This window comes from Bufo gargarizans, chromosome 2, assembly GCF_014858855.1.
Source record: "Bufo gargarizans isolate SCDJY-AF-19 chromosome 2, ASM1485885v1, whole genome shotgun sequence".
Taxonomy (NCBI): Eukaryota; Metazoa; Chordata; class Amphibia; order Anura; family Bufonidae; genus Bufo; species Bufo gargarizans.
The window spans coordinates 76,849,294-76,864,131 of NC_058081.1; the positions used below are offsets into that span (position 1 = coordinate 76,849,294).

The window sequence follows — 14,838 nt, forward strand, 5'->3', positions numbered from 1 at the left end:
CTCACACAGCTCCGTACACATACAGGTCAGAATATGGCGATGAAAAGAAAAGTCTAATTTCAGGTCAATGTCAACGGACCGTATACCTAAGTATTTATTTAATGGGTCCGCAAAAAATAAAGTACTCCATATGCATTCTGTTTCCGTATTTCCGTTACGTTCAAAGTCCGCATAACGGACAAGGATAGTACTGTTCTATTAGAGGCCAGATGTTCCGTTCCGCAAAAAATGGAATGCATACAGATGTCATCCGTATTTTTTGCGGATCCGTTTTTTGCGGACCGCTAAACACTGAAAAAGCCATACGGTCGTGTGCAATAAGCCTTACTCCAGTAGTGGACAAACTGGACAGCATTTCTAGACAATGGAGGGAATGTATTAATTTCATACTCCAGTCTTAAAAAAAAATAATAATACTTTTACTGGAGCAAAATGCACCAAATTTATTACAGGGCCTCTGTCAGCAGATTTGTACCTATGGCACTGGCCGACCTGTTACATGTGCACTTGGCAGCTGAATGCATCTGTGGCGGTCCCATCTTCATATGTGACCGCATTACTGAGAAATATGATGCTTTGATATATGCAAATGAGCCTCTAGGAGCAACGGGGGCGTTGCCATTACACTTAGAGGCTCTGCTCTCCCTCTGCAACTGCTGCACCTTATCCACTTTGGTTGACAGGACCAGGCAGTGAAAACGTGACGCACAGATGCCCTTTTAGATACTGATACGTCTTACTGATATCGGGAGGTCCATGCACCAGAAAAGGAAATCGATGCCAGCTGGGAGGTGGCATAGATTTCAGCTGTAATTTCTGCCAGTTTCCTGTTATAAATAATGGTAAATCTGTGGGGAGTATTAGGCCCCACCGTTCCTGGCCACACCTCACCCTTTAAAAAAATATAAGTGACACAGTGTAAGGGCTCATGCACACAAACCTATTTTCTTTCCGCTTCCGTTACGTTTTCTTTCGCGGACCGTATGCGGAACCATTCACTTTAATAGGGCTTTAGAAAATACTGAAGTTACTTCGTGTGCATTCTGTTTCCGTTTGTCCGCATGGTTGTTCTGCAAAAAAGTTGTGCATGTCCTATTATTGTCCGCAGATCACGGTCCGAGGCCCTATTCAAGTCAATGGGTCCGCAAAACATACGGAAGGCACACGGAACACATCCGTGTTTTGGGGATTCATACTGTAGAAATGCCTCATCCCAACTGTGAAGTATGGTGGTGGGGGCATCATGGTTTGGGGCTGCTTTGCTGCTTCAGGGCCTGGACAGATTGCTTTCATCGAAGGAAAAATGAATTCCCAAGTTTATGAAGACATTTTGCAGGAGAACTTAAGGCCATCTGTCCACCAGCTGAAGATCAACAGAAGATGGGTGTTGCTACAGGACAACGACGCAAAGCATAGAAGTAAATCAACAACAGAATGGCTTAAACAGAAGAAAATACGCCTTCTGGAGTGGCCCAGTCAGAGTCCTGACCTCAACCCGATTGAGATGCTGCGGCATGACCTCAAGAAAGCGATTCACACCAGACATCCCAAGAATATTGCTGAACTGAAACAGTTCTGTAAAGAGGAATGGTCAAGAATTACTCCTGACCGTTGTGCACGTCTGGTCTGCAACTACAGGAAACGTTTGGTTGAAGTTATTGCTGCAAAAGGAGGTTCAACCAGTTATTAAATCCAAGGGTTCACATACTTTTTCCACCTGCACTGTGAATGTTTACATGGTGTGTTCAATAAAAACATGGAAACATTTAATTCTTTGTGTGTTATTAGGTTAAGCGGACTGTGATTGTCTATTGTTGTGACTTAGATGAAGATCAGATCACATTTTATGACCAATTTGTGCAAAAATCCATATCATTCCAAAGGGTTCCCAGACTTTTTCTTGCAACCAGGGGCGTCGTTAGATCAAAACATTCGGGGCTTGAGCCCCGGATGTTTTGACCAGTGCCCCGAATGTATTGCTGGCAGTGCACTGGCAGGGCCGGCCAGCGCTCTGACTCTCCTGCGCTACACCGGCCCTGCCGCTCATGTCCTAATCCGCCTGCCCTGTGCCTGCAGAGTGCAGACTTAACTTGAAAAATCATCCCCAGGATCTGCAGCCGGCCGCTCATCTCGGCGATTCCTACTGCAGCTCCGCCTCCGGTAACAGCAGGCAGCGCGGGGCGGCGCTTGCTCACTGACGTCAGGCGTCTGCTCCTCCCACTAGGCGGCGCAGGTGCGTGATGTCAGCGAGTGAGCACCGCCCGCACTGCCTGGAGGCTGGAGCTGACTAGCTGAATAAAACTAGAGAGAGACTCTCTGACTGGGTAAGACTAGGTCACTATCACTATGAGCAAATTAAGTTAAAGTTACTAGGATTACAGTTTAAAATAATGTACAGTTGTACACTCCTGTGAGTGGAGGGGAGGGGGATCTGTGGTGGATGGCACAGTTATGGGGAGGGCTGGGGGATCTGTGGTGGATGGCACAGTTATGGGGAGGGGGGGATCTGTGGATGGCACCTTTATGGGGAGGGGGGATCTGTGGATGGCACCGTTATGGGGAGGGGGATCTGTGGATGGCACTGTCATGGGGAGGGGGATCTGTGGATGGCACTGTTATGGGGAGGGGGATCTGTGAATGGCACTGTTATGGGGAGGGGGATCTGTGGATGGCACCGTTATGGGGAGGGGGATCTGTGGATGGCACCGTTATGGGGAGGGGGATCTGTGGATGGCACCGTTATGGGGAGGGGGATCTGTGGATGGCACCGTTATGGGGAGGGGGATCTGTGGATGGCACCGTCATGGGGAGGGGGATCTGTGGATGGCACTGTCATGGGGAGGGGGATCTGTGGATGGCACTGTTATGGGGAGGGGGATCTGTGGATGGCACTGTTATGGGGAGGGGGATCTGTGGATGGCACTGTTATGGGGAGGGGGTCTGTGGATGGCACTGTTATGGGGAGGGGGATCTGTGGGGTTGCCCAGACGGCTAGGCCTTTCACTGTAGTTATTAACCCCATTCAGCAGTCCCCCATTCACTGAAGGGGGGACTACTGAAAGGGGTTATTATGACCACTGTGAAGGCCCCTCACCCTTTTGGTGGCGATGAGGGAGTGGCTTCATGGATGGGGGCGTGGTTTCACGTGGGCTTGTGCCCCGGATGTCTTCAGACCCTAGCAACGCCCCTGCTTGCAACTGTAGAAGACATTTCCAGTTGACGGGCCGCGTTCATTTCAAATACAATACAGATGTATACACAGCAGTGAAGTGCTGTACTCACAGCCCACACAGGATCCCCGCTGTTCAGTGTTACAGGCGTGTTTTGTGTGCACTGTTGCGCAGCTTCTATACTGCGCTGTTGACTAATGAGAAGCGCTCATTACTACAGGACACGGAGCGGTGAGTATGTTATCACTAGCAATGCGCTGGTTTTACTCACCGCTCCCTGCACCTCCTGTCCTGTAGTAATGAACGTTTCTCATTAGTCAACAGCGCAGTATAGAAGCTGCGCAACAGTGCACCTTCTATGGGAACACTAATGGGCCGCAGATAACGCATGCAGCGGGCCACGATTTTGATACCCCAGGACTAGATCCTTGTTAAAGGGGTCGTCTGCTTTTGCTATATTGATGACCTAGCTTCAGAATAGGTCATTAATATCAGTTTGGCGGGGCTCGACAGCCACCAGCACCCCGCTGATCAGCTGTATGAGGACATGGTAGTCTTGGTACAGTTGCTGCCTCCTCTTCATTGTTTACCTGCTCACCACTGACATTGCAGCGGTAATTACAGCTCCAATGTCCCATTCACTTTAATTGAATGGCTCCCTCCGATTCACTTAAACAGGAAGGATCCATCACACTGAAGTTAATGGGATGGCGTAGTTGTAATTACAGATATTGACGAGGATAGGTCATCAATATAGCATCATAGCAAAAGCAGACAACCCCTTTAAATCTCTCATAGCTGTGTTTTTCCTGCCTAAATTTCTCCCAGTGTTGTTGGGTCCGTTTATTTTTCGCCGCCAACGGCAATGCGTTCTGCCCAGGTAGGGTGGGCTCATTGGGTCCTGTCAGTTATATGGCACAAATTATGGGTCCCTTGGGAATGAGTGTCTGGGACCCACCAAATGCCTCCAGCTTTTTGAATTGAAAATACTAATTTTATATTGACTTGACCATCGGATACGTCACACATATATTTGAGTAGACAATGCTGGCATCTTAAAGCTTGAGCTGATGGCTGAGATGTTCTGATTTAAAGTGTTATTCATTAGTAAAATGTGCTAAGTCGCATATATTGCATGTATATATTATTAATAATTATTATTGCACTGTGTTGTGCCCCCCTACAGGGCAATGAGAACAATGTTCTTTAGGCTTTACATTCACTGCCGCTTTAACCATGAGGCATGCTAGACTTGGCACAAGTGACTTAGTGGAGTAGAGGGGTAGAGCCGGGCAGCTTCCCACCTAATGTTTCTGCATTTTCCCCAGATGATGAGGCCCACTGAACAGTGATGGTACTGGAGCGGAGCAGCAACAAGCCCATACACTGGTGGCAGAGAACCAGCCCAGACAGTGAGTAGAAGGAACCTGCTACCACAGCTGTTATCTTCAAACCTTGTACCTCTGCAAGTCATTTCAGAAACTGTTGAGTGTACACCTCTGCCTGTCATATGATAAACGGTTATGATTGTATGCCTTTGCTTCTTAGATGAGAAACTGTTATGATTGTATGCCTCTGCCTGTCACATCCTAAACTGTAATGACTGTATGCCTCTGCTTCTTAGATAAAAAAAAGTTATGACTGTATTCCTCTGCTTGTCACATGAGAAACTGTTATGATTGTATGCCTCTGCCTGTCACATGAGAAACTGTTATGATTGTATGCCTCTGCCTGTCACATGAGAAACTGTTATGATTGTATTCCTCTGCCTGTCATATGAGAAACTGTTATGATTAGATTCCTTTGCTTCTTAGATGAGAAACTGTTATTGTATGCCTCTGCCTGTCACATGAGAAACTGTTATGATTGTATGCCTCTGCCTGTCACATGAGAAACTGTTATGATTGTATGCCTCTGCTTGTCACATGAGAAACTGTTATGATTGTATGCCTCTGCCTGTCACATGAAAAACTGTTATGATTGTATGCCTTTGCCTGTCAAATGAGAAACTGTTATGATTGTATGCCTCTGCTTGTCACATGAGAAACTGTTATGATTGTATTCCTTTGCTTCTTAGATGAGAAACTGTTATGATTGTATGCCTCTGCCTGTCACATGAGAAAATGTTATGATTGTATGCCTCTGCCTGTCACATGAGAAACTGTTATGATTGTATGCCTCTGCCTGTCACATGAGAAACTGTTATGATTATATACCTCTGCCTGTCATATGATAAACTGTTATGATTTCATGCCTCTTCCTGTCACATGTGAAGCTATTATGATTGTATGCCTCTGCCCGGTTACATGAAAAACTGTTATGATTGTATGCCTCTGCCCGGTCACTTAAAAAAACTGTTATGATTGTATGCCTCTGCTTGTTAGATGTGAAACTGTTGTACTTATGTGCCAGTAAAGTGGGAAGATATATATATACCATATGATGCCCAAATATCATGTAGTATTTAAATAATGTTCCCATTAAAGGCTCACAGTAAGGTGCATTTACATGGGGTATTTTAACTGCATGGGTGACTCGTCATCAGTTGAACTCCCAACTTGTGCCTAGAAATGAAAGGGTTCATATTCGATCCGCAAAAATTGCAGACTGAAAATACGATTGTCTGCATGAGGCCTCACAGTGGGAGAGCAGCCATCACTGCCTGTATCTTGCCACATCCTAATGTCATGCATGTACGTGGAACTTGTTATGTAGTCAATAGGAAAACTTCAGAACTGGGATGGATTGGGAAAAACATAATTTTAAACTGCATAGTGTAAATAATTGGATTTCTCTCTAGAATCATCAAAACCACAGTGAGTGGTAAGTGTGAATCCCTAGGATGACCGTAGACAAGGATAGAAATGGAATTATGTACGGAATTATGTCATACCACTACCAACCACTAGATGGCTCTTCTTACAACACTACTCCATCTTCAAAGGGATCTTGCTTGACTTTTTTCAACACAGTCAAAACCTGTAACAAGCTGCACCAAATATAAAAAGAGTAAAGAAATTGTATTTCTTTCAAGCTCGCAGTGGATGACTCAAATTCAGCAGCAGGTTTCTCTGAAATCCACCACCGCAAAAAACATCTGATATCTGCACTGGAGGGCCGAAGGTTGGCCATCCCTGTTTACGCCATATGGGAACATACCCCAACACTGTCACAGTTAAAATTCATATCAGTTGTGATGTACGCAGTGCACACTTCCATCCTTAGCCGTGCAATGTGTGTTGCAGCGAAAGTCGCCATGTAGCCCCATCCTTAACCCCTGCAGCCACAATGACGTATCTGTATTTCATTGTGGCTGCAGGGTATGTATGCCTGCTGCAGACATGGTGGATGCCGGCTGTATAATACAGCAGGCATCCGGCCGCAAAGACCGGAATCGGCAATGACGCCAATCCTGGTAATTAAACCCCTCAGATGCTGCAGTCAATAGCAATTGCGACATCTGTGGGGTAAGGCAGAAGGAGGGGCCTCCCTCTGCCTTGCGATCGGAGACCTTGCAGCAAAATCAAGGGTCGAAAATCGGATACCATGATGGCCCTGGGCCTGCTTAAAGGGAACCTGTCAAGTTGAACATGGTGTCTGAGCAGACAGCAGCATGTTATAGAGCAGGAGGAGCTGAACAGATTAATATATAGTTTTATGGGAAAAGATTCAATATAACTTGTAATTTATACATTTATATTCCTGCTCATTCTGGGCTTTGCGGTCCAGGAGGCGGTCCTATCAGTGATTGACAGCCTTCCCTCTATGACTGTGTATACAGACAGAGCTGTCAGTCACTGATAGGACCGCCTCCTGGACTGCAAAGCCCAGAATGAGCAGAAATATAAATGAGTAAAATACACGTTATACTGAATGTTTTCCTATAAAACTATATATCAATCTGCTCAGCTCCTCTTGTTTTATAATATGCTGCCTGTAGATTACTTAGCATTTTCATGGTAACAGGTTCCCTTTAAGATGATCAGGGCTGCCATGGTTAACTGCCTCTAAATCTGTGTGCGAGGCACGGCTCAGCAGGCAGTGTCAGAATCCCATGCACCATAATAGTTCTCTATGAGACCTCGTCCACATTTCTGTGTCATTTTCAAGTCCATGAAAAAAGCGTCATTGTTTCATCCGTGAAGATGTCCGTGAGGGATCCGTGTTTTGTCCGTGTGTCCAATTTTACCATCCGTGTGTCATCCATAATCCTAAGGCTTACATGCCTATTAATAATAATAATAATAATAATAATAATCTATTGTTTTAGTCTTACAATCTTTATGGCAGAATTGGAAGTCTGAATAAGTGATCCCATAGAGTAGTGTTGGATGTTCTGTGACTCGCACTGCGATCCTGTTAACTTCTATGGGATCACTGCTACTCCGCGATCCTGGCTGTGACCGCTGGCGCTCTGTAGCCATAGTCTAAAGGACATCAATATGTGGTCATTCACTTGTATACAAATTCTATCTGATTATATCAAGGGTTAATTTAGCAGGGCATTTCCTATTAATGACATTTCTATGTCTGTTTCTATTGGCTCACAAATTTATAATTTTTGCTTTGAAAAATGGCTACTGTAGCCTGAAATGCGAAGTATTTTTACGGGTTCTATGTTTAACTACTGACCATAGGCCCGAAAACATTCAAGATTGAACTTTTTAGCCTAATTTCAAAGCGTCATGTCTGGTGGAAACCGTGCACTGCTCATCACCCGCCCAATACTGTCCCTACAGTTTCAGCGGCTGGGACACTGAGACTGGTCAGGGTTGAGGGAAAGCCGAATGGAGCAAAGTAGAGAGATATTCTTAATGAAAACTCCATCCAGAATGCTCTGGGCCTCAGACTGGGCTGAAGGTCCATCTTCCAACAAAACAATGACCCAAGCACACAGACAAGACAACACAGGAGAGGCTTAGGGACAACTCTGTGAATGTCCTTGAGTTGCCCAGCCAGATCCCTGACCCAATCGAACATTGATAGAGAGACCTTAGAATGGCTGTCCACCGACAGTCCCCATCCAACCTGACGGAGCTTGAGAGGATCCGCAGAGAAGAATGGCAGAAAATCCTGAAATCCAGGTGTGCAAACCTTGAAGCATCATACCCGAGAAGACTGGAGGCTGAAATCACTGCCAAATAATGCAGGTACCTGACAGAATACAAAACACAAAAGAAAATCAGTGCACTTAAAGGGGCTGTGCAAGAATGGGGGGGTTGGGTGGCAAACCTACGCACTTTACTGAACCTATAAAGGAAAGTTTACTTACTTGCTTCCCGGCACTGGCTCCCGCTCCTTTTCCTCACCCTGCAATGCTCCGCTGAGTGCTGCAGTAATGATAGACCTTCTGGAAGTTTCTCCCATCTGCACACAATGGGCCAGATATATCATTATGCAAAGTCACTTTTGTGGAATGGAAAAGTCGCAAAAAAGTCCCAAAGGCTAAAACTGCGCACAAATTTGCGACTTTTTTCTGCTCTGCACTATGCTCGCCAGTTTTCTGAAAGTGGGCGTGTTTTTGTATGTAAATGAATCTCTAGACAGATTTACTATTGGGACTTTTTTAAAAAGTCGCAAAAAAGTCGCAACTTCACTCCAGTGAGGACCATGCTTATCTTATGAGACTTTTTAATAGAACATGCGACTTTTTCATAAAAACGTGCGACTTTTGTAAAGCTGCTTACTGACGGATAAACTGCTACCATCAAACCACATTTATTACAGTTTTAAAGGGGCGATCATAAATCTGACTTGGCTAAAACTGACTTTAGCCATATGTGAAAGGGGAGTGAGCTGTCAGAGTCATGATAAATCTGGCCCAATATGCTTGGGGCTCAGCCAGAGTGATGTCTCTTACCAAGGCCCTTTTCCCGATTACTTAGTTTGGTGGGGCAGCCAGCTCTAGGAAGAGTTTTGGTCGTTCCATATTACCTCCATTTAACAACGATGGAGGCCATTGTGTTCTAGGGAACTTTTAGTGCAGCAGACATTTTTTGTCCCCTTCTCCAGATCTGTGCCTCCACACAATGCTGTCTCTGAGCTCTACAGGCAGTTCTTTCCTCCTCATGGCTTGGTTTTTGCTCTGATATGCATTGTCAGCTGTAAGAGCTCATATAGACAGGGTGGAGTCTTTCCAAATCATGTCCAGTCAACTGAATTTCCATGGGTGGACTCCTATGAAGTTATAGAAACTTCTCAAAGATGATGAAAAGAAATGGGAGCCCCTCAGAGCTTCACCGTAAATTTCAAGTGTCATAGCAAAGGGTCTGAATACTTGCAAAATGTACTTTTTTTTTTTTTTAGAACCCAAAATACCTTTATGGAATATCTGGTAGAAGGTAATTATTTTTTATTTGAAAATAATAATAATTGATGATCTGATGTAACTGGCGACAGTACAGTGTTACTGATCCCCACTAATCCGATATTGATGGCTGATCCTAGTGAATCCTGGAGCATCCCTTTAAAAACGCCAATTTCCAATTGGCCAACATATGACACCTGGCTGCAGCGTGTTATACTAAAAAAAAAAAAATTGACACGTGGGAGATTTATTACGCCAGTTTCTTGGAATAGAAAAGTTGCATATTTTGTCACGTTTTCTTTTTCAAAAAGTGGGTCAGACCTCTGGGGCACATGTTGCTCCAGAAATATAGCTGGAGTAGTACATCTGTTCTGGGGCAGGGGTGACCTGACATGCACAATTACTAAGAGGGGTGCGCCTCTTAAAGTGGTTCTACAGGAATTTCATCTAATTAACCTGCTGAGGGAAGCTCTTTTACATAGTCCCTTCCCTCCCTAGTTTCGGTGATGCCACCGTCTCCGCTGCACTGGCGCACGATGCATTCTCTTTCTTCCACGTCCTGACCAGAGGTGCCCACTTCTTTTTAATTAGACAAAATGCTCGGAGAACCCCTTCACACAGGTGCAGGGCTAATTAATTCTGCACGCCTTAAAGGGGTTGTCCATTTCTGGAGGAAACCGGAAAAGACTCGATATCCGCCTGCAGTAAAACGTTGGCGAGTACTAACCTGACAGATCCGCTGGCCAGGCTCGATTTATCTGGCTGCAGTGGTGACATATTTGTCACCGCTGCAAACAATCACTGACTTCAGTGGTGCATCTGACGAGCATAGTGATTGGCTGCTGCAGTCGTAGAACCTGACAGATCTGCAGGCCGGGATCAATTTATCTGAATGCAGCGGTGACATCATGTGACATGTCACCACTACAGCCAATCACTGACTTCAGTGGTGCACCCGACGAGCATAGTGATTGGCTGCAGCGGTCATGTGCTTCGACTGCTGCAGTCGTAGAACCTGACAGATCTGCAGGCCAAGATCAATTTATCTGAATGCAGCGGTGACATCATGTCACTGCTACAGCCAATCAATGACTTCAGTGGTGCTGACGAGCATAGTGATTGGCTGCGGCGGTGTTGTCGACCACTGCAGCTGGATAAACTGAGCCCGACCCCAAGCAGCGGTGTGGGATCTACCATGTAAGTACTTACCAATTGTTTATTGCAGGCAGATCCCGGTGGCTTCCAGTTTCCTCCTAAAACTGGACAACCCCTTTAATAGATAGATCTCCCTCATAGTGTGAAGCCACCTCAAAGGCTCATGCACACAAATGTATTTTCTTTCCGTGTCTATTTATTTATTTGCAGACCATATGCAGAACCATTCATTTTAATAGGTTCCCAAAAAACGGAAATTACTCCGTGTGGATTCCACAAAACAATAGAACCTGTCCTATTATTGTCCACATTACGGATGAGGATAGTACTGTTCTATTAGGGGCCGGCTGTTCCGTCCTGCAAAATACGGAATGCACAAGGACGTCATCCGCAAAATACATACGGACGTGAGCCCTAATATTGCAGATTATTTTCAGCAACCTGATGTAACATTGTAGCCAATCCTTTTCACACGATGGGGCCATAGATGGGGGTCTCTCTGCATGGTACTCCTTATGGTATTAGTATTTAGCAGACTCTCTGTAGGGTGGACTTCTCACAGAGGGTGGTCTCCATGAAAGCTGGACTCAGACGAACCAGCCGGAGCCGCACGTATCAGGCGCCTCACCCTCCGCTCCCCCAGGTAAACACTGTTACACAACCACATACTTGGTAAGTACCAGCCAGCGCTCTGAGCTGGCCACGCCCTAGTCAGAAAGTCAACCAATCAGAGAAAAGTTACACTCTAATCTCTAGCGAGGCTTGGAACGCTGCCGGAAAGATTCGGACCGTCTGCGCAGGCGCGTCAAGTGGGACACGGTGGTGCCTTAGTGGCACTTTTTGGGAGAGGAGTTGCAACCTGGCAGCAATGGAGCGGGGAAGAGGAGCAGGTAAAGCGATCTGTCTGCAGATGGTGAGGCCGGGCATGGCACACTGCACCTTGATGTGGGACTGGGTGCAAGAGGGAGACAGGGTGTCATCACTGGAGATGTATTATTCATGGGTGTCAGTCAGTAGTCATCATCATTATTTATATTAAAGCACCATTATTTCAAGGCGCTGTACATCCAGGGGTTACACAAATATAAAAATACAATAGGCAGGAAACAGACTGGTACAGAGGGGTAGAGGACCCTGCCCCCAAGAGCTTACAATCTATATACTGTCAGGAGCCAAGCAGAGCACATCAGCAGACGCTGCCTCTGCGGCTCCACGGCTGGGGCAAATCCATTAAAAGCCATAAAAGTGGTGGGAAAATGTATTAAAAATTTCAAAATCTCTGGGTTGTGATTACAGTGTGATGGATTGTGGGTAAAATGGGGCAATTATGAGAAGGCGCATTACACGTGAAGTGTGTATTAATCTATCCATAATCGGCTCCTTTCACCCGTCTGATGACATCCGTGACAAGATGGTTCATGCATAAAAATGCCACTGAAGAATTCCATGTTTGGTCCGCGTGTCCGTATTTTGCCCTCTGTCTGCCATGTTTGATCCGCGTGTCCGTTTTTTGCCCTCTGTGTGCCATGTTTGGCTTGTCTGTCCCCCATGATGTTCACAGTCCCATAGGCTATAATGTTAATGAGGGATCCGTAATCGCCAGCAAAATAGGGCTTGCGTCCGTGGTGTCAGCACTGTGAATGTACACTTTAAAGGTAATGGATATGTGAGCGGTCCAGGGAGACCGCGGACCGCATACGTCCACAATTCACTGGCATCTTAATGAGGTCGTAATTATGTCTGATTCTGAGAGAGCAGAGTGCCAACCAATATGTCTGCCTTATTATGTGCATCCTGAACAGTAAGGCCCCATTCACATGGACGTATGTATTTTGCCATCCACAAAACCCAGATCCGCAAAAAATACAGATGATGTCTGTGTGACTTCCGTTTTGTTTGCGGACCTGTTGTAACAATGCCTATCCTTGTATCCTTGTGTGCTTAATGGACAAGAATAGGACATGTGTGTATTTTGTGTGTCAGCAGCAGCTATTGCTAATTGACACCCTGAGATTTAGCATGGCTGTCATAGCTGATCTGGGACGGCTCTTACTGGGAGTAGTAAAAGTGCTGGGTGGGTGACTACTCCCCATGTTCCAATATTGTAAGGAGCAGGAACTTGCACTCCTAGTACTTGAGTGAGGTGCTGTGGTATACGGCAGAGCCCTTGTATATTTGTAGAGAAAACCACGCACACTCTTAAGAGTTTAGATATGCCAGGTGGATTTATTGTGAATCGTACACTCCAAAATGTGAAATAGGTGCCAGCAACATTTGCACCAATGGGCAAGAAAGTATTACTGCTGGTAAGATTACAAGATACTGCCCCAGTCGGGCATTTATTGCTCTGATATTAGAAACGCGCCGTGAGTAGTATGGAGAGCTGCGATGTTTCAAGACGTTTTGGTCATATGGGACCTTTATCAATAGATCGCAGGCTGAGGTACGGAGAACGGGACGGCTACACGGTTAAATGCATTTTGCACACGTGTGAGAAAATTCGGCATGTTTGGTACCCAGACCCGAACCCGGACTTCTTCACAGAAGTTCGGGGTTGAGATCGGTGCTGTGTAAATTTTATTATTTTCTCTTATAACATGGTTATAAGGGAAAATAATGGCATTCTAAATGCAGAATGCTAAGTAAATTAGGGCTGGAGGGGTTAAAAAAATAAAATAAATTAAACTCACCTCATCCACTTGTTCACGCTGCCCGGCTTGTCTTCTTTCTTCTTCTTTGATGACCTGGGAGGAAAGGACCTTTGGTGATGTCACTGCGCTCATCACATGGTCCATCACCATGGTGATGGGCCATGTGATAGCTCCACGCTTGTCACATGGTCCATCACCATGGTGATGGACCATGTGATAAGCGCAGTCATCAAGGAACAAGAAAGAAGACAAGCCAGGCAGCGCGAACAAGTGGATGAGGTGAGTTTAATTTTTTATTTAATTTTTTAACCCCTCCAGCCCTATTGTACTATGCATTCTGTATTAAGAATTCTATTATTTTCCCTTATAACCATGTTATAGGGAAAATAATAATGATCAGGTCCCGATCGTCACCTAGAAACCATGCGTGAAAATCACACCACATCCGCACTAGCTTGCGATTTTCGCGCAGCCCCATTTACTTCTATGGGGCCTGCGTTGCGTGAAAAACACACAATATAGAGCATTCTGCGATTTTCACGCAACGCACAAGTGATGTGTGAAAATCACCGCTCATGTGAACAGCCCCATAGAAATGAATGGGTCTGGATTCAGTGCGGGTGCAATGCATTTACCTCACGCATCGCACCCGCATGGAAAACTCGCCCCGTGTAAAAGGGGCCTAAAGGCAAACAGGCCTCCTATGGTCTTGATGAGGCTGAACTGCTAACAGGGTGTGAATTAACACCCAGGAGAAAAGGTGACTTTTATTGTTTATGAACTTTCCTTGTGTGTGTGAACAGACACCAAGCCACCTGCGTTTTGTGATACGCCAATGTGTGAATAAACACCGCTGTTTGATTCAAGAGCTGTGTACTTTGCCTCTATACTGCATCCGCTAGTCCTGTCTACCGGAGTGAATCCCCACAGTATATAGACATCATATAGGGGAACACCCCCCATCCCAACAAGAGCTGAGTGTGGTTCTTGTCCTGCCTGACCCAGCTGTCTATGTATTACATGCTTTCCATTCATTTCCATTGCTGTCTCCCCCCTCCCCTTCCCAGTTCATCATTGGGGTTTCTAAAGCTAGACCCGGGGATCATCAGCCAACTTCACTTTTGAGAGTTGGCAAGATGAGAGGCCCTTTAAGGCAAATTTTCTAAGAACAGTGGCTGCATTCTAAATCCTAAAATTCTGCTCCCCTCATCCGCACGTCGTGGTGAGGGCACGGGGACACTGGGGGCATTCTTTAGTTCTCGTCAGGTTTTTACACTTGTGTGTTTTCAAGCATTAGGATTCATGTATCCATCCCGGCAGTGCAGAAGGGGGCTCCTGTAAAGAGGGGGTCTCAACGATATCGGGAACGTAAACTAAAACCGAGCATATTAAGCAGTAGATTACGGTTTTATTTCTATGTGGAGTGAAATTCCTTTAATCCAGAAATTATCTATGTCTGATTTCGAGCGCAAAACTGCGGTGTAAGTATACGAGCGCCCACTACTAAACAGTGCGGTTTAATTAGAGCACGCCGCAACTCATACACCCACCTGTG

At 45.6% G+C, this 14,838-nt stretch overlaps 1 protein-coding gene across 2 annotated transcripts in view; it reads left to right on the plus strand.

The window, feature by feature from the left end:
* The first annotated feature begins 11,400 nt into the window (after positions 1 to 11,400).
* The window catches only part of GGCX (gamma-glutamyl carboxylase), a 47,042-nt gene continuing 43,604 nt past the window's right edge, over positions 11,401 to 14,838 (plus strand). The window contains exon 1 of one of the 2 annotated variants that reach the window (XM_044279219.1): positions 11,401 to 11,522. In XM_044279219.1, coding sequence (XP_044135154.1) covers positions 11,501 to 11,522 — 22 coding nt within the window. In that variant the 5' untranslated portion in view covers positions 11,401 to 11,500. Of the gene's footprint in view, positions 11,546 to 14,838 lie in introns of both variants that reach the window. The other variant, XM_044279220.1, reaches the window with a different exon arrangement.